Here is a 25015-nt window from a genome sequence, read left to right as displayed (position 1 = left end):
GTTGTGCATTTTTATATACCAACAGCCTAGTCTGTTAATTAAGGACTTGCATTCCATAGGGTGGAAAGCCTGGCTATAAATTGAACAAGCCAACTCTAGAACACCCTTGCATGGAGAAGCAAAGAATCTTTGCTTGCACAAACTTTTTTCTTAATATTTTGGCACCTGGTGAAGGGCATTCTCTTTTGGAATCTTTAGGTCTTTGGAACTGAGACTTACACACCACACCGTGGGGAAAAGACATTCCGTGCTGGCTGTTCATTTGCTACTCTTTTTTTTTTTAAAAAGTTTGATTCTTGTACAATGTTACCCTTGAAAATTATGCTTTCCTGATACTGTAAACCAAGCTGTGCATTTTAACAAAAATATGAGATGCTTAAATAAAAATGTAATTTTAAAATACTGATATTTCTATGCCACTGTGCCGCAGAACAGTTTTGAGCCATTAGTTGAAATAAAACAAAACTCCGCCTTTTCTTGCTACCTAATGCTTTCTTTTTTCTTCCAATTCTCTTTTATAATCTTTCATCTCCTATTAATTCAGATAATTATTCAGCTAACATGCAATAAAGATTTTTTTAAAAATTATTCTGGCAGCTGAATCTGTTATACACAGGAATTAATCCACATTTATCTGTGAAGGGTTTGCCACTGTTAACAGCTTGATTTTTTTTTAAATGTAAACTGAAAATTGAGTGAGTGAACTCCATCTCCCAATGTGTCACCCTTTAAATATCATGGGCAATGGGTCTCCAAATTTGATGCTTTCTAACGTATGTGAAAAGGATTAGATTACAAAAGGATAATCTTTAAGTAAACTGTTACTTATAATTTATTTCCTTCTGTTTTCTATCTCCAAATAACCCCACTCCTTCCTTCCTCCCTTCCTCCCTCTCATTCCCATCCTTCCCTCTCTCGCTCTCATCTTCCTTCCTCCCTTTGCCTTCTTTCCCTTCCCTTCTGTTCCTCCTCCCTCCCTCCCTCTCTCCCTCCCTCTCTCCCTTTCATTCCCATCTTCTTTCTTCCTTCCCTCTCTCGCTCCCCAGGTCAGAATTCAGGGCTGTAACCCCATCCTGTGATAAAATCCATCTTGTGACTGGTGAAAAAGTCAATCTGTTCATCCCAGATGAATTAGTAGAAAGAGGTTTCACAGGGGAATTGAGTCTCCTACCTGCGGCATCTCTGTGTCCCTGCCAGAAATCCTTCCCTAACCAGCCCGCGAAGATCATTGCTGCCTCTGTATCCTTTGCTGTGATCAGTGATCAATAAAAGGGAGTCGAGGGATGCTTTAACTTGCAGTTGGCTGGGTTTGCAAACGGTAAAGGGGGAGTTATTTGGCTAAGTAGAATGATTTGAACTAAAACAGGTAACCACGCGAGTTTTTGAAATATTTTAAAGCAGGGTCTCCAAATTTGATGTTTTCTAACGTATGCGAAAAGGATTAGATTACAAAAGGATAATCTTGTGGATTTCCATCTCCCAAATTTGAGGGAGTCAGCCATGGGGACACCTCCATATTTCTTCAGTTGAATGCATTCCCCTTAACTATTTGGGGATTTTTTTCCTACTCAGATGTATGTCTTGTTGAATTAAATACGTAAAAGCTTATTTCCAGGGAGTCTAAGATTGTACCCTATATGTAGCCTATATTATCTTGATTCAGTTTGGTCTAGCGGTTAAGGCATCAGGCTAGAAGACTGAGTTCTAATCCTGCCTTAGGCATGAAAGCCGACAGGGTGACTTTGGGCCAATCATCAGGAGACGGTGAGTTCTAGCCCCACTTTAGGCATGAAAAACATGATTGGGTGAGTTTGGGCAAGTCCCTCTCTCTCAAGCCAACCTACCTCACAGGGTTGTTGTTGTGGGGAAACTAGAAGGAAGAAGGGACATCGGGTATGTTCACCACCTTGAGTTATTTATAAAAAAATAATAAAAGCAAGATAATTTATTAAATAAGGCCATACCAATCTTGATGCTGCTTAATCTGACTAGACATAAGATTGAACAGTTAATAAATAATTGTGAGGTAGTTCAACTCATTCCAGCTTTCAAGGCCAAATTCTACACTGTATGAAGAACGGTTGCAGGAACTGGGTATGTCTAGTTTAATGAAAAGAAGCCCTTCAAATACTGGAATATCGTTACCACGTCACCCCTTGTTCTTCTTTTCACCAGTTATAGTTTACAGTTATAACTATATATAACTACAGTTATACATATAAAACTATGTATAAATATATAAAAATGGCTTTAGTTATAGAGAGGAACCACCTTTGGTGGGAAGGGAACAGCGCTCTGTGCGCCTTGGGCGTTGAGTCATGCCGGCCACATGACCACGGAGACGTCTTCGGACAGTTCTGGCTCTTCGGCTTTGAAACGGAGATGGGTGCCGTCCCCTAGAGCCGGGAACGACTAGCTCATATATGCAAGGGGAACCTTTTACCTTACAGTTATAGAGAGGTTTGCTACTATCTCAGGACAGGATTAACTTAAGAAAGAAAAGCAGCATCAAAACTAATAACAATTTTTAATATCAAACTCAGCACTCCGTGGCTGGCACCATTCACTGGCCTTCAGGTGAATTTTTTTTCCCTAGCCAACCATATATATATTTCTTTATGATCCAGCTGGGCTGCCCATATTGTTTTCTGCAGAAGAGGCCTCGTATTCTTTCTTTGACGATCCTTCACGCCTGGCAGCATGGGGCAAATACGCCTACCAAGCCACACTCAACTCAGCTGCCTATTGCGAAGCAGGTAACTGATGTACGGGTCGTCTGCACCACACTTCTTTTCCGTTATCCGGTCCGAACGTGGGAAAGCTGTTTTTTAAGAATGAACGGCACGTGCAGTTTTTTTTCAGGGAACAATCTCAGGAGCAGCCAGACCTGAAAATAAAACGGTGATCTGACATGTTTATTTTCAGTGTAATAAAATACTGTCTGATGGCTTGCCTCGTTTATCCTCATGAGAACTCTGCACAATGCACACGGGGTGTAAAGTGACCCCCCCCCCCGGAGAGCATCACAACTGAGCTGAGTCCACAAACCATCTGTTGTGCAACTCTGATTTGTGGTTCAGAAAGCTCCGCAGAGGATAGATCTGCAGACCTAATCTTGAAATGCTTTTGATATCTATATCTGTCTGTCTGTCTGTCTGCCTGCCTGCCTGCCTGCCTGTTTATATAACTTACATATTTCTACCATCTATTTACCGGTATCTATCTACTTATTGGTATCTGTCTGTCTTTCTCTATCTATGTATCTGGTACCCTATGACTTTCAACCACAACAGAGCTCAAAATTTAAGTGTTGTTAAGTGAAACATTTGTTAAGTGTATTTTGCCCCATTTTATGACCCTTTGTGCCACAGTCATTAAATGAATCACTGCCGTTGTTAAGTTAGTGATACTCTGGTTAAGTGAATCTGGCTTCCCCATTGACTTTGCTTGTTAGAAGGTCACACACCCACGTGTGTGTGTGTGTGTGTGTGTGTGTGTATGTTGTATTTGTGCTGATAAATAAATAAAGGGAGACTAGTATAGATCTATTTCAAGCTATTTAGCTCTCATCAACTAGCCATACCCTTACTGGGATTTGAACCTGGTAAGGGGATGGCTAGCTGATGAGAGCTAAATAGCTTGAAATAGATCTATACTAGTCTCCCTTTATTTATTTATCAGCACAAATACAACACAAATATAAAAAGGCAACATTAAAAATAAAAATATGGTGATATATATATATATATATATATATATATATATATATATATATATATCCTTAGGTATCATCACTGAATCTTCCTTGATTATTTGCCTGAAATAAGATGCAGTCCAGTGTGTCCATCACTCAATCAATGTATTTTGTCTCTCAGATACAGCGAGACCTGAAATCCAGTTTAACCTTCAAACCAGCCACCAGCAGGATTCAGAGATTCGGGAACAGACACTGCTGCTCTTCCTTTTCCTTGGTTACACCGATCCGTTCCAGGACAAGCCGATTTTCACTTTCTGTATATATTAATATAGATGTATACACATACGTGTGTGCGTACATAGACACAGGCACAAATATATCTGCTTGGATCAGGGGTTGGGGGGCGGGGGCCACTAAGCAGTCGAATACAAGGAGTTTATTGAGACTGGCAAGAGGGCATCTACAAAATAAGTCTTTGGCCCTGTAGCTGATCAAGAGTATCTGAAAGTGTGAGAAAACTCTTTACGAAAACTCGCTGCAAAATCAGAGAGAGAAACGGAATAACTTCATTTAACCTCCCATCTGTGCTTAGGATCATATTACCCCTCCGCTAAAAATACAAATACAGCACAGATGTGTTTTGAAAGACATTTATTCTTGAAGCTATTCTTGAAGCCTCTAAGAAAGTCAATTGCCAGAGAAATATCTGGCTTTTCTCCCAGGGAATGGTTTAGTTTAAACAGCCAAGGAAGTGTGTGTGTGTGTACCTTTGAGCATTAGGATATTATTGTTGGTTTTAACTACAGTTTATTAAATGAGCTCACAATGCGGCTAAGCCATAAAAATCATGATTTCCAAAATACAGGTAGTCCTTGATTTACGATCGCAAGTGAGGCCGCAATTTCTGCTGCTAAGAGAGACTCTGTGAATGTCCCATTTTACAACCTTCCTTGCCACCGTTTGTTAAGTGAATCACAGCAGCTGTTAAGTTAGTAGCATGGTTGCTAAGGGAATCTGGCTTGTCAAAAGGCCCCAAAAGGGGATCACGTGACCCTGGGACACTAAAACCGTCATAAATATGAATCAGTTGCCAAGTGCCTGGATCTTTGACCGCATGATCATGAGGAGGCTGCAACGGTCGTTAAGTGTGAAAAATAGTCATGTCACTTTTCAGTGACATTGTAACTTCGAATGGCCACTAAATGAACAGTTGTAAGTCAAGGACTAGGAATAGGAATAGAAAGGAATAGAATAGAATAGAATAACAGAGTTTGAAGGGATCTTGGAGGTCTTCTAGTCCAACCCCTGCATAGGCAGGAAACCCTACAGCATTTCAGACAAACGGATATCCAATCTCTTCTTAAAAACTTCCAGTGTTGGAACAGCCACAATTTCTGGAGGGAAGCTGTTCCACTGATGAATTGTTCTGACTGTCAGGAAATTCCTCCTTGGTTCTAGCACACGTGAATTAGTTATACCGTGAGTGAATTCGCAAAGGCAAACTGCATGGCGCAATTCAGCCAATAGTTTGTAATTCTCTAGAACTGAAGGGAATTTTGTTGCAAGATCCAATCTGGGTTGGGCACTGGGACCAGAGGTTTAGCCTTCCCATTTCTCCTCCCCCCGCCCCCCATATTCGCAGGCCAGAAACATGCTCACCCGTTCATCCTTCTTACACAAAGTTGTGTATTTGTGTGTTTAGCACCTGCATTTGTCCCCTCCTCTCTTTGTGTGCTGCAGGCAACCGGCGAGTGATTCTGTCCCATCTCTCGCCTATCCTCTTCTGCAGCGAGCAGGCAGTGAAAAGATCTACCCAAGAACTGGTGAATGGCATCCTTCATCAACACTACAGAGTATTTCAGGTGCGAAGCTCATGACAAAAGGCCGGGATGGTTGCGGGCAAGGCTTGGGAGTAGAAAAAGGGAAGAATTTTATTTATTTGTTTGTTTGTTTGTTTAGAAAATTGACATGGCTGCCCAACTCACTCATAGTGACTCTGGACAGCTTACCAAAGAGTAGGGAAGAAATAGAAATAGAAATAGAATAGAATAGAATAGAATAGAATAGAATGAGGAGGAGGAGGAGGAGGCAAGAAGGAAGGAGAGTAGAATGGAATATACTGTGTTTCCCCGAACATAAGACAGGGTCTTATTTTCTTTTGACCCCCAAAATAAGCGCTTGGCCTTATTTTTGGGGAGGCCTTATTATTTTTGAGGTGCAGGAGGCGGCAAGTGTGGTCACCTCATGGCTGCTGCTGTTTTGCAATATTTTCGGGGAGGGCTTATTTTAGCACATGCACTCAAAAGCCCGACTGGGCTTATTATCTGGGGAAAGGTCTTATTTTCAGGGAAATAGGCTAGTATATAAGATATAGAGAAGAGAAGAGGAAGTAGTAGAGAATAGAGAATAGCATAGACGAGCAGAGCCAGAAAGGCTCTCAAAGCTCACTTAACAAATGTTTCACTTAGCAACATAAATTCGAGGCTCCATTGTGGCCATAACTCGAGGACTGCCTGTATTCATTTGAACCACTTGGCTCCTGGTTACCTGCACTTGTCAGATATGTCACCATCCCTGTCAGTTTCTACCTTTTAATATTTGATTCGTGCACTGCCCAGATTGTTTCTGTGAAGGAGACGGGCAATTCCCAAATCCGATGAAAAAATAAAATTGGTAGCACAATTATACCGTCCATAGACGGAAGACGTTCGGATACTTTGTTTTGAGGCTGTCATGGGCTGTGACCACTAGGCAGGACACTTTGTTCTCCACAGGAGCAGCAGAAGCTGGCAAGTTCTTTACCCATCATGGCATCTGCCATTTCCAGAATCGTCTCCAGCAGCACCGACGGCGACTTCCGACGGAAGTGTCTCCATGCCTTGCAGGTACAGCCAAGATGTGTTAAAACCAGGACACTCTTTAAATTAACAACTGGGTTGAGAAAGGTTGTGTAGGATTGGGAATCGACTATGCCCAGCAACGAGTGAGGATTAAGCAACTTCCAAAGTACTAATTTAAGTGTAGTCTTAACTATTATCTCACGCTTACATCAGAAATATAAGTAACCCTTGACTTCCAACAGTTCCCTTAGTGACTGTTCAAAGTCATGACGGCACTGAGAAAAGTGACCTAGGATCATTTTTCACACTTACGACCATTGCAGCCTCCCTACGATCGCGTGATCAAATTCCAGATGCTTGGCAACTGACTCATATTTATGACGGTTGTAGCGTCCCGGGGTCCTATGATCTCCTTTTGCAAACTTCTGACAAGCAAATCCAGTCATGAGGCAAATTCACTTAACAACTGTGTTATTAACTTAGTAACTGCAGTGATTCACTTAACAAACATGGCAAGAAAGGTGGTAAAATGGGGCAAAATTCACTCTCTTACTTAGCAACGGGAATTTGGGCCTCCATTGTAGTACTGAGTCAAGAATTACCCGTAACGCCATTATGGGTACACGTTCATTGTGTTAAAACAGGAGTGGGCAACTTATTTATTTATTTATTTACTATTTATTTATTTATTTATCCCAACCCTCCTTCCATGAACATCGCCGCAATTTCTAATGTTGGATTTTCCCCCTTACCAGAGGGAGCCGCCTTGTGGAGTACTGTGAAGCCGTTACCGTGGCGACTCCACAGTGCTGTACAGTAGAATCCATTTTAAGGCTGTACGGTAGAAGCCGTTTTAAGGCACAACAGCTCTTAACAGAACACACACCCCAGGGGGTGTTAGGGGTGTCTTACCCCCCCCCCCCACACAATATTTGTTTCCAGAGAGTAAGTCTGTGTACCAAGTTTGGTTGAAATTGCTCGAGGCGTTGCAGAGTTATACTGGAAAACATACACACACACACACACACACACACACACACACACACAGATATATAGATAAATTAAAATTTGTCAAACAAAAGCGAAAACAAGAATAAAAGAATAAAAATGCAGTGACAGGGACGAAAGACATGTTAGTGCACTTATGCACACACCCCTCTACTGATTAGTTAAGTATTTAATATTGTTTTTACTATCATTGTACAAAATAAATACAACGAAATTGGTTATGATGTAAGTTCCACAGAACTATGGTCCCCTTAATGATGTATGGACTTCAACTCCCAGAATCCCTGAGCCAGCATGGTTCAGGTCTGGGAGTTGAAGTCCTCAGGTCGTGAAAGGGGTCGTTGTTGCCCATCCCCGTGTTAAGAAAATCTCTCCCTCTCTCTCCAGGTCGCAGACACTCAAGAATTCCAGGAAACCATCAGAGAGACTTTTAACAAAGTCATTCTTAAGCAATGGAAGCCCAGTAACACCTGTGAGATCAAAAAGGTAAACATTACCTTAAACACCTTACCTTGCTCCTGTTTTCCTCACCTTATCCTTCTTCGGCACTACTCCGGTCCTCGCTGTTAAGGGACGAAGGTTCAGTTGATTCCTGTGAATGCTTACAGATAATCTGGCAACACAGAAGCCTCAAAAATATCCCTCAATTTAGGATACCAATTGGGACCAAGGCTTTCTGTTGTTAAGCAAGGCAGTTAAGTGAGTCATGCCGGATTTTGTGACCTTTTTTTCCCCACGGTTGTTAAGCCATTCATGGCAGTTGTTAGGTGAATCATGCAATTGTTAAGTGAATTTGGCTTCCCTCATTGACTTGGCTTGTGGGAGGCTGCTGGGAAGGGCACAAAAAAGAAAGAGAGAGAGAGAGAGAGAGAGAGAGAGAGAGAGAGAGAAAGAAAGAAAGAAAGAAAGAAAAGAAAGAAAGTGTAAAGGTGAAGGTTTCCATCACACATCTGTGCTAGTCGTTACTGACTCTAGGGGGTGGTGCTCATCTCTGTTTCAAAGCCAAAGACCCAGCGCTGTCCGAAGACGTCTCCATGGTCATGTGGCCGGCATGACTCAACGCCGAAGGAGCACGGAACACTGTTTCCTTCCCACCAAAGGTGGCTCCTATTTTTCTACTCGCATTTTTTACCTGCTTTCGAACTACAAGGTTGGCAGAAGCTGGGACAAGGAACGGGAGCTCACTCTGTTACGCGGCGCTAGGGATTCGAACCGCCATACTGCCGACCTTTCTGATCGGCAAGTTCAGCGTCTTAGCCACTGAGCCACCACGTCCCTGATAGATAAATAGATGATGGATGGATGGATGGATGGATAGATGGATGGAATTCTTTATTATTCTTTATTGGTCATCACAAAATGCAATCACATGACTTGGTGATGCTGCAGTCATGGTAAATAAATGCTGGTTGGCCAGCACCCAAATTTTAATCACATAACTAATGATACGTCAGTTTTTTCAGGACTGTTGTAACTTTGAATGGTCGGTTGTAAGTTGAGGATTACCTATATTCCAATATCCAGCTAAGATCTCTTACTAAAAAATCTTATCTGTGAAATATCTGCATTTGGCATTGGTGGGAGCTCTGCAGTGACCAGGCTCACAACGGATCCCTGAGTTAATAACATGTTTACTTTTCATTTTCTGTCTTATAAAAATAATATAATGCAAAAATCAGCTTCATTGGAAGGATGATTTCTTACTGTTCCATTACAGTTTTCCTTGGGCTGGAGAATTACCAGCATTAAATTCTTCCTTAAATATGATTTGTGTATTGTTGATGTAAATTGTCTCCTTTCTTTTCTTTCTGCAGCCACTGCCTAGAAAGTGTAAGACAAGGCCACCAACTACCAAAACTGACTCATCCTCCATTCATCAGAAAATGTGCTGTTGGGTTAGTTGTCCAGGATTGGAGCAAGCGGATGGAACCAGCAAGAGAGAAGGTGTGTCTTTGTGTGCACAACTAAGAAAACACACTATTCCAGAGTTATGCTGTTCCTAACTTAACTGCAATGTTTCAGTTAACAACTGTGGCAAGAAAGGATGTAAAATGGGGCAAAACTCAGGTAGCAAATGTTTCACTTACCAACATAAATTTTGGGCTCAATTGTGGTCGTAAGTCGAGCAATACCTGTATAATATAAAGTACACAGTTTACAGAAAGAAAAGAGGAAAGCATTTCGCTGACTAGCTATTGTGGTGGCCCGCCAGTGGCCAGCGGAGCTGGCAGCAGATTCGGACAGTTAGGAGGTTGGGGAGGAACCTGGGCCAGTCCTGGAGTCTGGGGAAGGTTCTGATGAGGATTCTGTGTCGGAGGCAGAGAGGGGGGCAGGGCCATATGCCAATTATCAGCTGCCTTCAGAGTCAGACACCAGCAGGGCAGCCGAACAGCTGGAGCCTGTTCCCAGTGTGCGCATGCGCAGAATTGCCAGACGAAGGGAACAGTTAAAGAACAGGGGTCGACTTGGGAGGAAGGCCACAGGTGGACAATGAAGGGCCCCTCCCAGAGGAAATAGAAGAGGAGCGAAGGGGGAGTGGAGTTTGCAGGAGGCAATTAGTTCGCTTAATTGGTTCGGGACCTCCGAGGCTCCTGGCCACATTTTGCAGAGATCGTCCTGGCAGCTCTCCAAGCCAGAGAAGGTCTGTGACTGTAAATCCTCCTTTGAAAGACTTCGCTGGATGTGAAGGAGCAGAATTCACAACAAATTAATAAAAGGGTTTTTTGTCGGGACAAGGAGTTTGCTTCAGGCTCTCGGGAAGCCTCGGTCAGAACAGCTATCGGCTCACGGTACAAATGTGAAATTCTCTACGGTAGTTAGAAAAAACGCAACCATTCTCTTTACCGGTTAAATTCTGTCCTCCAGTGATCTCTCCCAGCAGTCAAGTGCATCCAAATCAAAACACGGAAAAAGTTAAGCCCAGAAGTAAAAGTAAACATTCTAAAACAAACAGAAACAAGAAAGAAATTCATTTCCCAGGCTCTGAATGTCACCTGGAACAGGTGCATCTCCTTCAGCAAGGAAGTTGAGCCTCGCAAAAGTAAAAAAAGAAAACAGAAAGAAGACTTTCCAGCAGCAAAGTCTTGGGTTTTTTTTTTTAAAAAAGGTTACCTACAGCCACCTGATAGACAGGTAGTCCTCGACTTACAGCCACAATGGAGCCCAACATTTATGTGGCTAGGCGAGAGCTTCGTTAAGTGAGTTTTGCCCCATTTCAAATCCTTTCTTGCCATAGCTGTTAAACGAATTGCTGTAGTTATTAAGCTAGTCACCCGGTTATTAAGTGAAGCTGGCTTCCCCATTGACTTTGCTTGTCAGAAGGTCGCAAAAGGGGATCACTCAACCCTGGGACATGGCAACCATCATAAATATGAGTCAGTTGCCAAGCACCTGAATTTTGATGACGTAGCCATGGGGATGCCTCAATGATTGTAAGTGTGAAAAATGACCATATCACTTTTTTCAGTGCCTTGGCAACTTCGAACAGTCGCTAAATGAACTGTTGTAAGTCAAAGACTAGCCGTAATTAGCCGGAACTGACGTAATTTGCAGTTTGGATCTGTGCGTCATGTCTGTACATGCGTGTGCTCTATATGTGACTGCATTTTTCAACGTGCGATTTCACATGTGTTTTGTGTCCTGCAGGATTTCGGTTTGATAGCTCAGAGTCTGACGAAATAAGCCGGGCAAAGAAGAGAAAACCAGCAAAGGGGAGGATTCCCCCGGAGGAGGATTCAGAAGACCTTAATGTCTCCGGTGAAGCAAAGAACAAGGAGCCCAAAGGAAGCCTCCCAACGAGACCAGAAGCCACTTCAACCTCTTCCTTTTCATCTTCTTCTAAGAGTGAGAGGGATATTTTCCAAGACAAGACATGTCAAGGAAATGACGGCGTCACCGGGGCTGCCAGGAGCAAAAATATGTGTCAGGTTTGTAAAAAAAATTTTTTGAATGAATTAATTAATAGGCTTTCCAGATTCATGTAGATTAAATCATGATAAGGTAACCTAGCACCTATGTGCTAGTCGTTCCCAACTCTAGGGGGCGGTGCTATTTCAAAGCCGAAGAGCCAGTGCTGTCCGAAGAAGTCTCCGTGGTCATGTGGCCGGCATGACTCAATGCCAAAGGCGCACAGAACGCTGTTCCCTTCTGCGCACATACAGGGGCTGCGCGATGCTCCGCTGAGCAGCTGGAGTGTCACGGAGGCTCGTGGTGGCATCCCTGGATGGTACGATGCATGTGCGTGCTGCTCGCGTCCATTTGGATGACGCCGGAATCTGGAAACCACCACTGGACTGGAGGCTAAAACATCCGATGGACGGTTGCAGGAACTGGGCCTGGCTAGTCTAGGGAAGAGAAGGACCAGGGGAGACAGGAGAGCATATTCCAGTATTTGAGGGGCTACCCCAGAGAGTAAGAGAGGGGTCAAGCTATTCTCCAAAGCACCTTTGAAGGCCAGACAAGAAACTAATGAAGAAGAGAAGCAAAACTGGAACTAAGAAGAAACTTTTTGTCCGTGAGAACAATCAGTGGAATGACTTGCCTCCAGAAGTTTAAAACACGGGAGGTTTTAAAGAAGAGATTGGCCGACCGTTTGTCTGAAATGATATAGGGTCTCCTGCCTGAGCAGGGGGTTGGACTAGAAGACCTCCAAGGTCCCTTCCCACTCTTATATTCTATTAAATTGAGACGGGCTTAGCCTGACTTTGCTTGAACGTAATTCAAAGCTGCTTTCTCTTTGGACTTTCCGTGTCTTGCAGGAGGAGGACCTTTGGGCTCAGGAGGTCTTCAACATGGCCAAGTGGACTTCCTGAAAGGGCCGGAATGTTCCGTTCATGGAATTCCCATTTGGAGCGTCTCGGGCAAGGCAATAAATGAAAAAAAGTTGCTCACCGTCTCTTGGTCCCTTCTACTAAAGAATAAGCACAATGCTTTCCCTACAGCCACATTTCTCAACCTCGGGCACTTGAAGAAGGGTGGACTTCAACTCCCAGAATTCCCCTGTCAACACATTTTAAGACTTCTTCAACTCTCATGCTGGCTCAGGAATCCTGGGAGTTGAAGTCCACCCCTCTTAAAGCATGCTGGCTGGGGGATTCTGGGAATCGAAACCCACTTTGCTTGTCAGAAGGTGGCAAAACAGGAATCACGTGACCTCTGGGACACCGCGACCGTCATAAATACCAGTCAGTCACCCAGCATCCGAATGTAAATCACACGTGCGTGGGGATGTGGCAACGGTCGTAAGTGTGAAAATTGGTCCTAAGTCAATTTTTTTCCCCAGTGCCCTTGTAACTTTGGACGATCACTAAACAAACCATATTAAGTTGAGGTGGCGCAGTGGTTAGAGTGCAGTGTGCAGGCTCCTTCTGCTGCCTGCCGGCTGCCTTCAATTTGGCAGTTCGAATCTTGCCAGGCTCAAGGTTGACTCAGCCTTCCGTCCATCCGAGGTGGGTAAAATGAGGAGCCATATTGTTGGAGGGTAAGAGGCTGACTCTGCAAACCGCTTAGAGAGGGCTGTAAAAGCACTGTGAAGCGGGATCTAAGTCTAAGGGCTATTGCTATCTTCCTTCCTTCCTTCCTTCCTTCCTTCCTTCCTTCCTTCCTTCCTTCCTTCCTTCCTTCCTTCCTTCCTTCCTTCCTTCCTTCCTTCCCAGTGATTAGTACCCCAGGCTAACTCTGCACACTGCCAACAGTTCAATCCTCACTGGCTCAAGATTGACTCAGTCTTCCGTCCTTCCGAGATGAGTAAAATGAGGACCCAGATTGTTGGGGGGCAAAATACAATAATACAATACAATACAATAGTAGAGTTGGAAGGGACCTTGGAGGTCTTCTAGTCCAACCCTCTGCCCAGGCAGGAAACCCTATGCCGTTTCAGACAGATGGCTATCCAACATCTTCTTAAAGCCTTCCAGTGTTGGGGCATTCGCAGCTTCTGGAGGCATTTTCTGCTCCACTGATTAATTGTTCTCACTGTCAGGAAGTTTCTCCTCAGTTCTAAGTTACTTCTCTCCTTGATTAGTTTCCACCCATTGCTTCTTCTCCTGCCTTCTGATGCTTTGGAGGTTGACTACCTCTTTGTGGCAGCCCCTCAAATATTGGAAGATGCTATCATGTCTCCCTTGGTCCTTCTTTCTCTTAAGCTAAACATCCCCAGTTCCTGCAACCGTTCTTCATATGTTTTAGTCTCCAGTCCCCTAATCATCTTTGTTGCTCTTCTTAAAGGCTGACTCTAAACCGCTTAGAGAGGGCTGGAAAAGCACCGTGAAGCGGTATATAAGCCTAAGGGCTATTGCTATGGAGGAAGGTGCTTTCCTGCTGCCCCTCCGCTCCTCAACCGGACCCGACCCTACTTAGCTTCCCCAAAGGTGCGCCGAGGCAGGCATCTGCCGCCCCCTAGCGGTGCCAGGCGCCGCGGCGGGACTTTTCTTCCGATGCTTTTGGAAGCTGAAGGCGAGAAGCGGGGTTGGCGGGTTGCGTAACGGCGGAGCCAGCCGGGGGCGTCCCAGCAACGTGCCGACCCGAAGGGAGGCGGGCCGGGGAGGAGGAGGAGGCGGAGGTCGCCTGGGCTGGCGGGAATCGCTGGCAGGGGGCGGGATGCCCGCCTGGCCCGGGCCGGGGTCTCTCTGCCGCAATCCCCGCAGCAGGGCAGCCCGGCCCGCCGCTTCCCTCCCCTCGGCTGCCCGGCTTCCTCTTCCGCGCCTGGGAGGCGGAGGCTCCCCACGCGGCCCTGCCCGCCTGCCTGCTTCGCCTGGGCGGCCGGGCTGAGCCGCGCTCCTCTTGCATCGCCCCGATGTCGGCGGAGGGCGAGGAAGGGGCGGGGGGCGCCGGGCCGGGGCTCTGCTGGGCCTCGCTCTTCTCTTGCCTCGGCCTGGCCTGCTCCTACGTGGGCAGCCTCTACGTCTGGAAGAGCCACCTGCCCAGGTGAGGCCGGGGGAGAGCGGGAAAGCTGGGGAGGGGCCGGGCTGGGTGGGAGAGCTGCAGCCCCCCGTCCCCAGCCTGGCTTCCATCCCCTGCAAGGGGCTGGGGGTCTTTCCCCTACTGGAAACGCGCCAGGTTGTGCTTGGGGGTGGAATTGTCTATTGAAGCCCCTTTGCAGAAATTGGGGAAGGGGCCGCTTGTTCCTGGCCTTGTTGCCTTGAGCTTCTCGGCGACGGGGAAACCCACCCGAGGCTGAAGTTAACCCGGGTTTTTTCCTTCCATTCTCCGGGTCAACGGGGTCTTGTGAATGAACAGATCAGTTCCTTTTAGTCTCCCCTGCATAATATCCCCTTCCCCCTTTCCTTCCTGGTTTTTTTTGGGGGGACTTTTTCAGACTTGGCTTTTCCTCCTTTTTAGGGACCACCCCGCGGTCATTAAGCGCCGCTTCACCAGCGTCCTGGTGGTCTCCACTTTCTCGCCCCTCTTCATCTGGGTCTGGAAAGAGGTGACGGGCATTAAGGTGAGGACTCCCTGCCTCTCCAGGTCTGGCTGACATTACCTGGAGATTTCGGGCGTTTGGTTTATTTCTTTGGAAGCTACTTTGTTGTTGTTGTTGTTTAAATCAAAGTGAATCCAAATGTAAACAGCAGATGAAAAGTGGAAGCGAGAAGGCTTGCAAAAGTTTTGAAATGCTGGATTGAAGAGTTATTTTTTTCCCCCCGGGATTTTGAAGCAGGGATATTACCCAGCTGTGGTTCAGATAGACAAATCTTCCTTTTGCTGGATAGGTTTGGGCACAGCCGTGCAAAATACCCAACAGAAAAACTTAAGGGTTTGACTGAATGTAAACTTCAAACCTCTTTTGCTTAGGATGCAGGTATTATGACGGTTTCCATCTTATGTTGCATTAAAAAAAGAAAAGAAATAAAATTCGGGGGTAACTTTTGCAGAGCTCCTGAGGCTACTGCCAAAGTTTGCGATGCAGCTTTCTTGATAGATATCCTCTCAGTTTAGGGGGCGGGAAGTGTTTTATATCAGGGAACAGCCTGGCTGAAATAGATTGACCCCGTAACGGAAGCAATATTGGATGAAAAAGATCAACTGGCTAATATATTGGCGTGCAGGTAGATTGGGGTGGGGAAAAGAGCTGCTTCAAAGTATATTGCGAGTTTGCCCACAGTTGCTTGGATAGTGAGATTTAATCCATACATTTAATACATACATTTTAATTAAACGTAATAATTTTAATACATAAATTAGGGCCTTACTCAGTTTATTTATCTGCTTGTATCTCGCCTTTATTTGTATAAATAAGGCGGTGAACATATCCAAAATGCTCCCCTATTTTCCCCACAATGACACCCTCTGAGGTGGGTTGGACTGGGAGAGAGAGAGAGGGACTGGTCAAAAGTCACCCAGCCAGCTTTTATTCCTAAAGCGGGACTAGAGCTCACTGTCTCCTAATGATTGGCCCACAGTCATCCAGCTAGTTCTCTTGCATAAGGTGGGACTAGAACTCTCCGTCTCCTGGTGATTGGCCCAAAGTCACCCAGCTGGCTTTGATGCCTAAGGCGGGACTAGAACTCACTGTCTCCTGGTGATTGGCCCAAAGTCACCCAGCTGGCTTTGATGCCTAAGGCGGGACTAGAACTCTCCGTCTCCTGGTGATTGGCCCAAAGTCACCCAGCTGGCTTTGATGCCTAAGGCGGGACTAGAACTCTCCGTCTCCTGGTGATTGGCCCAAAGTCACCCAGCTGGCTTTGATGCCTAAGGCGGGACTAGAACTCTCCGTCTCCTGGTGATTGGCCCAAAGTCACCCAGCTGGCTTTGATGCCTAAGGCGGGACTAGAACTCACTGTCTCCTGGTGATTGGCCCAAAGTCACCCAGCCGGCTTTCATGTCTAAGGCAGGACTAGAACTCAACGTCTCCCACTTTCTAGCTTGGTGATTTAACCACTGGACCAAGGCCTTAAAAGACCAGCATGAGCAGTTTGGCCCTAGGAAAGGCTGGGGAAATTTCTGTGCAGGTAAACCAAAATAGATGATCTGCCATCAGGGCTGATTGCTGCAATCTGCAAGGGTTCAAGCCAAGCAGTGATCTCTTTGTGGTGCCATTTCGCCAGACTGTTAAGATCTGACCAGCGTCCCCTTGCCTTGCTGTCACCCTGGCTTGGCAGGGCAGTCTTAAAGTTTTGTTGTGGCCTCAGACAGTGAGGAGGTTGGGGAGGAACCTGGGCCAGTCCTGGAGTCTGGGGAAGGCTCTGAGGAGGGCTCTGTCAGAGGCAGAGAGGGGGCCAGGGCCATATGCCAGTTATCAGCTGCCTTCGGAGTCAGACATCAGTGAGGCAGAAGAACAGCTGGAGCCTGTTCCCAGTGTGCGCATGCGCAGAGCTGCCAGAAGAAAAGAACAACCCGAAACAAGGGTCGACTCGTCACAGGTGGAAGATGAATGGCCCCTCCCATAGGACATAAAAGAGGAGCGAAAGGGGAGTGGGCTTTTGCAGGAAACAATTCCTTCGTTCAGTCGTTAGATTCGTTTCAGGAGTGTGAAGATCTGTCCGTGAATCTCAGAGACTCTGCGCCCAGCCTTTCCTTGCGCAGCACCTCATTTGGGAAATATTGACATGGCAGCTTTCCAAGAAAGATAAGGTCTGTGGTCATAAATATTCCTTTGAAAGACTTGTTGCCAGGCCTTGGCTGAATGTGAATGAGAGGAATTCACATTCGTTTAATAAAAGGGGTTTTGTCAGGACCAGGACTCTGCCTCGTGCTTTTTGGGGAAGCCTAGGTTAGAAAAAGTTTCTTTAGAGGCGCAAAACTGCCCCAGGTCGCCCGTGTTGATAGGGACGTTTCCTAGGAGAAGGTTTGGGCCATCTCCAGAATGGGTGGCATTCACCCACTCCTGGCAGCTTCCATCCCTGGCTTGAGTCATTCTCAAGTGTTTGATGGCTGCCTTCACTGCAGCGTACTTAATCAAGATAATTACAACCTGGCAAAAATATCCGTGCTTCGCAGCACTCCCAACGCGCAGTTAGCTTGGTTGCGGTTGTTTGGTGTGTGTGTGGGGGGGGGGGTAGAGTGGCTTATCCATTGGTTCATCCCTCCCTCAGTATGTGGTGGGAAGGCGGAAAATGGGCTGATTCAGTAACCGGTTTAAATGCATTGTCGTCAGCGTAGCCACGGTTGAAGTGAGAGGCGAGGCCTCCCTGCTGGTGGGTGGAAATGAAAGAGAGAGGGAAACGCTTTGGGCCCTTCCACGGCACACCAATTCCATTGGGGACGATGGGACTTGGCGTGGAATCATCGTGGCATCTCACATTTACATTTAATAAATCAATAATGTTTATTTCCAAGGTGGTACCCTACATATATTATCTCGATCCGATTTGTTCTAGTGGTTAAGGCATCAGGCTAAAAACCGGGAGACAGAGAGTTCTGGTGCCACCTTGGCCATGAAAGCCGGCTGGGTGACTTTGGGCCAATTACTAGGTGTCGGTGAGTTCTAGTCCAATCTTAGGTGTGAAGCTGACTGGGTGACTTCAGGGATGGCAGACAGGATAAAAAAATCTCTCCTTTTGCAACGTCTACAATGGCTGAAAAGGATAAAACCTGCAACTTAATTTTAAGTCTAAGGCCGCTCTAGTAAGAGGCGAGATGCCATTTTCCTTTGCTGCCCCTGTTGTCTGCTTATGGGGCGAGTCAGCAGAGATGGTGCTTGAGGGTGATGATGATGATGATGATGATGAAGGTATCTCCTCTTCTGCTCAGCCAGGTGCATCCCTGCTCACCTTGATGGGGTTCCGGCTGGAGGGCATCTTGCCAGCGACTCTGCTGCCCCTGCTGCTGACAGTGGTAAGGGTGGCTCGCCTTATAACCTTGGGGTGACACCTTGGTGACACTTTTTTGACAGCTAGCTAGTGACTCGGTTTTCACAAGGGCTGGCCCCGAAACCTTCCTGTCCATAGCTGGTAAAAGGGAAAAGTTCCCCTCGGACATCTGTGCTAGTCCTTCCCGACTCTAGGGGGCAGTGCTCCTCTCCGTTTCAAATCCGAAGAGCCAGCGCTGTCCGAAGATGTCTCCGTGGTCATGTGGCCGGCATGACTCAACGCCGAAGGCGCACGGAACGCTGTTCCCTTCCCACCAAAGGTGGTCCCTATTTTTCTACTTGCATTTTGTACCTGCTTTCGAACTGCTAGGTTAGTAGAAGCTGGGCAAGTCAGGGGAGCTCACTCCGTTAGGCGGCGCTCAGGATTCGAACCGCAGAACTGCTGGCTTTTCTGATAGCTGGATGCTATTTCATAGAAGGCTACTGGGGTGGGGGGGAATAAGTTCTTTTTAATATTTCTAAAATAGGTGTAACGTCCCGGTGAACGTGGTTCTTTTGTCTTCCCAGATCCTCTTTCTCGGCCCCCTTATCCAGCTGTCCATGGACTGTCCCTGGGACATGGTCGATGGCTTAAGAGTGGCCTTTGGTAAGAATCTGCTGATGGGATTTGTGTTAAGATAATAGAAAATATTATTTCACTAATGGGGGAGGATGAATTATTGGGGGGGTGTATTTTGTTCGGGTGGGTGATATATGCTCTGTGTTTTGGTGTTTGGGGGTCAAGCCAGTTTCCTCTGTCTATGGCAGGGTTTCTCAGCCGTGGCTCCTTTAAGAGGAAGGCTGGACTTCAATTTCCATGGCTGGCTGGGGGAATTCTGGGAGTTGAAGTCCCTTCCTCCTTAAAGGGGCCAAGGTTGAGAAATACTAGTCTCCCTACAAGTACCCCTCGAGTTACGGGCACAGTCGAGACCAGAATTTGGGTGGCTAAGTAAGACGTCAGTGGAATGTCTCGGGGCCACTTTTACCACCACTTTTTGCCACAGCTGTGAAGCGAAGCACTGCCGTCGTTAAAAGGAACCGCCTGGTTGTTAAAACGAATCCAGCTCCCCTCATTGATGGTGCGGGGTGGGAAAGTCGTAAAGGGCGATCCCGTGATCCCGGGGCACTGCAACCGTCATAAATAGGAGTCAGTGGCCAAGCGGCCAAATTTTGATCACGTGGTCGTGAGGATGCTGCAACCGTCATAAACGTGAACAAGGGGCACAAGTGCTGTAACTTTGAACAGTCACATTGCCATTCCCCCCACCCCTCAAGAAATCAAGGCCTATGTGTGTTTTGGGGGCATCAGTAACACTGCTTCTACTCCCCCCACCCCCAGACCCCAGGTTTTGGGTCCTTTGCCTCACGGACATGCGCTGGCTGCGTAACCAGGTCATCGCGCCCTTCACCGAAGAACTGGTCTTCCGAGCTTGCATGGTGCCCATGTTGGTGCCCTGCACAGGAGTAGGACTGGCCATCGTCACCTGCCCGCTCTTCTTTGGAGTCGGTGAGTTCTTTTGATGGATTGATTGATTGGATGTATTTGCCACTCATCTCCCTTCCAAGTTCTGTGTCTTTGGTGAGAGATCAGCTGCTGGCTTTTGCTCTCCTCGTCTGGAGGTGGCTGCGTGCTTTGGGGCTGGGGGGCATTATTAGAGGAGGAGCCTTCCCCGAGAAGCCTGGCTCTTCCTCCAGGTGGCTGCCATCGTTACTAAACCCCCATGTTCCAGAAAGCGAGCAGGCGAAGGCTTGGCAGTGGGATAACATATGAATGGTGGAGTCCTTGGTGCTCTCTGAGCTCAAGACGTTTCACTACCCAACTGAGTAACCTCATCAGTGCTAGAAAGAATTGGAGTTTGCCCTCTAGGAGCACTGGTGAAGTTACCTAGCTGGGTTGTGAAATATCTGCAATAAAACTATCTATCTATCTATCTATCTATCTATCTATCTATCTATCTATCTATCTATCATCATCTATCTATCGTTATGTATGTATGTATGTATGTATGTATGTATGTATGTATAAAATAAGCATTTGACTGTGTTGCAATATTTTAGGGGAGGGCTTATTTTTGGGGGAGGGCTTATTTGAGCACATGCACTCAAAAGTCCAATTGGGCTTATTATCCGGGGGAGGTCTTATTTTCAGGAAATATCTATCTATCATCTATCTATCTATCTATCTATCTATCTATCTATCTATCTATCTATCTATCATCTATCTATCTAATATCTATCTATCAATCTATCTATCTTATATATCTATCAATCAATCTATCTATCTTATATGTATATCTACCTATCTATCATATCTATCTATCTATCATATCTATCTATCTATCTATCTATCTATCAATCTATCTATGTTATATCTATCTATCTATCTATATCTATCTATCTATCTTATATATCAATCAATCAATCTATCTATCTATCTCTTATATCTATCTATCTATCTATCTATCTATCTATCTATCTATCTATCTTTATCTATCTATCTATCTATCTATCTATCTATCTATCTATCTATCATCTATCTATCTATCATGTTATCTCTCTCTCTCTCTCTCTCTTTATCTATCTATCATCTATGCAAATGGGCCTCCTGCTTGTAGTCCTTCCTTAAGGGTAGCCTTTGCTTTCCACCTCCTTGCTTTCTTCCTTGGGGTTATTAAAACCAAACTGAAATAAAGCTAAAGTAAAATCATGCTGGTTGGACCAACGGCCTCCAAACGTGTGAGCACCAGGGACAGGTTCCACGGAGAAAGATTTTTCCAAGGACCGGAGGGAGCATGATTTTGCGTGCTGCTTGCGTCCCACGGATGGGGGGGCTTCGCTTGCTTGCGCGGCCCGGTTTCTGGCATGCCGTGGCCCGGGGCTTAGACATTGTATGAGAGACCCCCAGAGAGCTGCAAATCTGGAGGCTTAGCTGGATAGCTTAAAAACAAAACAAAAAAACAACCATTCCAGAAGAATTAGCATCCCCATCCATGCGGTTGCCAAGGCAACCACTCCATGGGTGGAAGTCAGCGAGAGTCAAGATTGGCTCAAATTAGACTTAATTTTAATCCGAAGCCAGGATGTTTACAAGTTAAGTGAGTCTTTCCTGATTTCGCAACCTTGTTTTGCCACCGTTACGGAAATCACAGTAGTTGCTAAGCGAATCGTGCGGGTGGTAAGCAAATCCGGCTCCCCCCCGCCCCTTATTGAAGTTGGGGGCCTGCTGGGAAGGCCACAAATGGCGATGTGACCCTGGATGCTGCAATTATTGTGAATACGTGCAGGTGGCCGAGATCTGAGTGTTGATCAAGTGTTGACTTGCTTGAAGTGCGAGGACCAGTTGTAAGTCCCTTTTTTCATAGTAAGTCAACTCGATCATTGGTCACTAAACGAATGGTTGTAAGTCGAGGACTACCTATAAAGCCTGGGAGAGAATGCAAGGCCCCTATTTTGCCAATATAGATAGTCCTCGACTTACGACCACAACTGAGCCCAACATTTCTGTTGGTGTTGAGACATTTCTTAAAGTGAGTTTTGCCCCATTGTACGACCTTTCTGGCCTCGGTTGTTAAGTGAATCACCGCAGTTGATAAATCGGTAAGCCGGTTGTTCCGTGAAATCCGGCTTCCCTATTGACTCAGCTTGTCAGAAGGTCGCAAAAGGGAATTGCGACGGTCGTAAGTAAGAACCAGTTGCTCTGCGTCTGAATTTTGGTCACATGATCTGCAAAGGTCGTAACGTTGAAAGAGTCGTAAGTCACTTTTTCCCCAATGCCGTTGTAATTTTGAACGGTCGCTAAATGAACTGTCGTAAATCGAGGACTACCTGTATGTGTTTTGCTTTGGCTTTTTTCTTTACATGTGGAATTATTTTTCCTCTTGCAGCTCATTTCCATCATGTCATCGAGCAGCTGCGGTTTCGCCAAGGAAGCAAAGCCAGTATTTTTCTATCGGCAGGTAGGGTCTTAGCAGGGCCGTCGCTAAGAGGGATCAAGGCAAGGGGGTGTTGGGTTGGAAGCTGCCAATAAAAACACCCCAATCGTGGCCAAAACTTTTCCAAAGTTGAACAACGTATTGCTAAGCCATTTGAAGAAAAAAAAGGTGACCTTGAATTGGCTGTTTTCCCACCTGTCCAGAGCTCTGACGACTCTTTGCAAAGGGCCAAATCGATTTACTCCTAATTTAATTTTAATGTAGCTCAGGGTATTTGTGGGGTATTAGAGTATCGTAATTTTGTGTATGTGTATGTATGTATGTATGTATATATTGTATTTGTGCTGATAAATAAATAAAGGGAGACTAGTATAGATCTATTTCAAGCTATTTAGCTCTCGTCAGCTAGCCATACCCTTGCTGGGAATCGAACCAGGGCATATATATATGTTGCATTTGTGCTGCTAAGCATATTTGGGCAGCTCAGGGTATTTGTGGGGTATTAGAGTATCTATCTATCATCTATCTATCTATCTATCTATCTATCTATCTATCTATCTATCTATCTATCTATCATCTATCTATCTATGTATCTATGTATCTATGTATCTATGTATCTATGTATATGTATATGTATAATGTATGTTGCATTTGTGCTGATAAGCATATTTGGGCATACCAGGGGTTGTGACCACACACACACACACACACATATACACGTATATACATATACCCCAGCTCTGTTTGATAGCCCTTGGACTAGTGTCTCATTGTGTAGTTGAGTTGCTCTGTGCGTTATTCCGAAGGCAACACAAACCCTAAAGACGAAAGAGGTGAGAGAAATGGAGGCAAAGGATTTCTTTGCAAGTGGAGAGAAAATTCAGAAGAGCTTCCTTTTTCCTCCTTTTTAAATTACGTATCTTAATGACTTTAAGGTGCCTGGACTTCAACGCCCAGAAGGCCAGGGAATTCTGGGAGTTGAAGTCCAGGCACCTTAAAAGTTGCCAAGATTGAGAAACACGGAATATCTTGAAGTTGCTCCCGTGGGGGATGCCCCCTTTTAAATTGGGACTCCCTGCGCCCAACACAGACACGCACGCACACACAATCTTTCCTAACCAGCTGCTCCCTTCCCTTGCAGTGTTCCAGTTCTCCTACACCGCCATCTTCGGAGCCTACACCGCGTTCCTCTTCATCCGAACAGGTTGGTGAAGGGTTGGGAGCTGGGATTCCCTTCCTTCCTGGAGTTCTCTTCCTCTCTCAGTTGCTCATTTGCATGCAAAAGGCAGGTTTCCTCAATCGTTAATTACCTGCCCATTTCCTCTACTGTTACCTGCCAGGCGAGTCTCTGGAAGCCCCCCCCCCCTCGAAGGGCTGGGTGGTAGCTGAGAACGATGGGAGGTTTTAAATCTTAAAATTGAGGCCTTGAGCCCTCTTTTCTGCCAATAACCCTGCTCAAACTCCGATTCCGAGCTCCTCTCCCTTTCTATCGCGGCTAATCGGGGATTAAGATAAAGCGGGTGGTTTAAGATTGCCCCATCGTGGCTTAGTCTCCAGCGTCAGCCAATCCTGGGTTGTTGTTGTTGTTTTCCTTTGCAAAATTGAACTTATTTTTCTCGCCCGCCTCCCAGTTCCAATTCTTCATTTGGCTTGACTGAAAGCGTTATCGGCCCACCCGACATCGCTGGGTGGTGGCTTTTCCACCGAGGGAAAGCTTGTTTTTCGCTCTGCTCCTCGGAAGGGGTGGGATTCTTCTTTTCACCGTCTCTTTTCACTCTCTCCGCGCAGGACACCTCATTGGGCCGGTTCTCTGCCACTCCTTCTGCAACTATGTTGGATTCCCTGCGGTGGGCGCAGCCCTGGAGCACTCGCAGTGTTTCCTGGTGGTCTTCTTTTACCTGCTAGGCGTGGTCCTTTTCTTCCTCCTCCTCGTCCCCATGACGGACCCGGCTTTCTTCGGACACCTGCCCATCTGCTCCCTCTCCAGACTGACCTCTCCCGCGGATGGCCTCACCAGCTCTTCTTGGTGCTCCTGACAGCCCCGTGGCGCCTCCGCTGCGAACACACCCTCGCCCTCCGGCCACCCTCTCCGGGCGCTCTGCTCTGTGTCCAAATTGGTTCCCAGGCACCCTTCTGCTCCGCAGCTGGGAAGGAAGGGCAGGAGCTCCCCTCTTCCCAGAGAGGCTCCTCACGTCAACCCCGCTTGCCACTGATGGGTAGCCGCGCTGGCACTCGTCACGCACCTCCACCCTGAGCCCACCACCCCTTTTTCTAGAGATTCCCGGGCCGTTTTCCTCCAGGCCCTGAAGAGTTCTATTTTTTATGAATAAAGTACTTTAAGGAGGTGCCTTGGTTGGTTGAATGGACTCGGGTGGAGGAAGGGGGACGGACTGTAAGTGAGATCCAAACGCTGCCCGTCCTTTGGGTCTCTTCCCTCGGCCAGATTTCTCATGGGGATCGGGGCTTTGAGGCCATGAGGAGAGCCCACCGGTGGGTTCTCAACCAGCCGAAGCGAGATTGCGGTAAAGCGAGATCGCTTGAGGGAAGAGTAGTCTAACTCCATCTTTGCTCACTAGTCTTAACTGCTTAAGGAGGGGATATCTTGTCAAGGCAGAGAATTATCTTTTTCTGCAAGCAGCTGTTATTTGGGAGGGCATCAACCACGGGCTGCATTAGAAAGTCAGAAGGGAACCACGGGGCATCTCAGGATACGTGGGCAGAAGGGAGATGGCTGGCTTCCAGAATAACAGCT

The 25015-nt window shown here is 46.3% G+C and overlaps 2 protein-coding genes across 2 annotated transcripts in view; both read left to right on the top strand.

Moving 5' to 3' along the window:
* Nucleotides 1–12427, top strand: part of TOP6BL (TOP6B like initiator of meiotic double strand breaks) — a gene marked incomplete at its 5' end in the record, with an annotated part of 32624 nt that extends 20197 nt beyond the window's left edge. Inside the window, 10 exons of the mRNA XM_081967912.1 lie at nt 1047–1239; nt 2609–2756; nt 3876–4013; nt 4185–4206; nt 5340–5559; nt 6472–6582; nt 7933–8031; nt 9360–9489; nt 11191–11471; nt 12303–12427. Of these exons, the coding sequence (XP_081824038.1) occupies nt 1047–1239; nt 2609–2756; nt 3876–4013; nt 4185–4206; nt 5340–5559; nt 6472–6582; nt 7933–8031; nt 9360–9489; nt 11191–11471; nt 12303–12356 (1396 nt within the window). The 3' untranslated portion in view covers nt 12357–12427. The remainder of the gene's footprint in view (nt 1–1046; nt 1240–2608; nt 2757–3875; nt 4014–4184; nt 4207–5339; nt 5560–6471; nt 6583–7932; nt 8032–9359; nt 9490–11190; nt 11472–12302) is intronic.
* Nucleotides 12428–13960: 1533 nt separating this feature from the next.
* RCE1 (Ras converting CAAX endopeptidase 1) lies at nt 13961–24608 on the top strand. Its single transcript, XM_081968571.1, has 8 exons — nt 13961–14469; nt 14884–14986; nt 18235–18318; nt 18860–18938; nt 19671–19838; nt 22216–22287; nt 23405–23467; nt 24052–24608. The coding sequence occupies exons 1-8, from the start codon at nt 14339–14341 to the stop codon at nt 24297–24299; spliced, it is 948 nt and encodes a 315-aa protein (XP_081824697.1). The 5' UTR covers nt 13961–14338; the 3' UTR covers nt 24300–24608.
* Nucleotides 24609–25015: the final 407 nt, after the last annotated feature.

The sequence above is a fragment of the Natrix helvetica genome, assembly GCF_964273705.1.
Source record: "Natrix helvetica genome assembly, chromosome: 16".
Lineage (NCBI taxonomy): Eukaryota > Metazoa > Chordata > Lepidosauria > Squamata > Natricidae > Natrix > Natrix helvetica.
Note: the sequence above shows the minus strand (reverse complement) of the source record. Positions and strands in the feature narration are given on the sequence as shown.

What these genes read in the sequence shown, in the direction of transcription:
- RCE1 (XM_081968571.1), top strand. Translation starts at nt 14,339, where the DNA reads ATGTCGGCGGAGGGCGAGGAAGGGGCGGGGGGCGCCGGGCCGGGGCTC. An exon ending in TGGAAGAGCCACCTGCCCAG is followed by an intron (nt 14,470 to 14,883) that starts GTGAGGCCGGGG and finishes CCTCCTTTTTAG; the next exon opens with GGACCACCCCGCGGTCATTA. An exon ending in AAGAGGTGACGGGCATTAAG is followed by an intron (nt 14,987 to 18,234) that starts GTGAGGACTCCC and finishes TCTTCTGCTCAG; the next exon opens with CCAGGTGCATCCCTGCTCAC.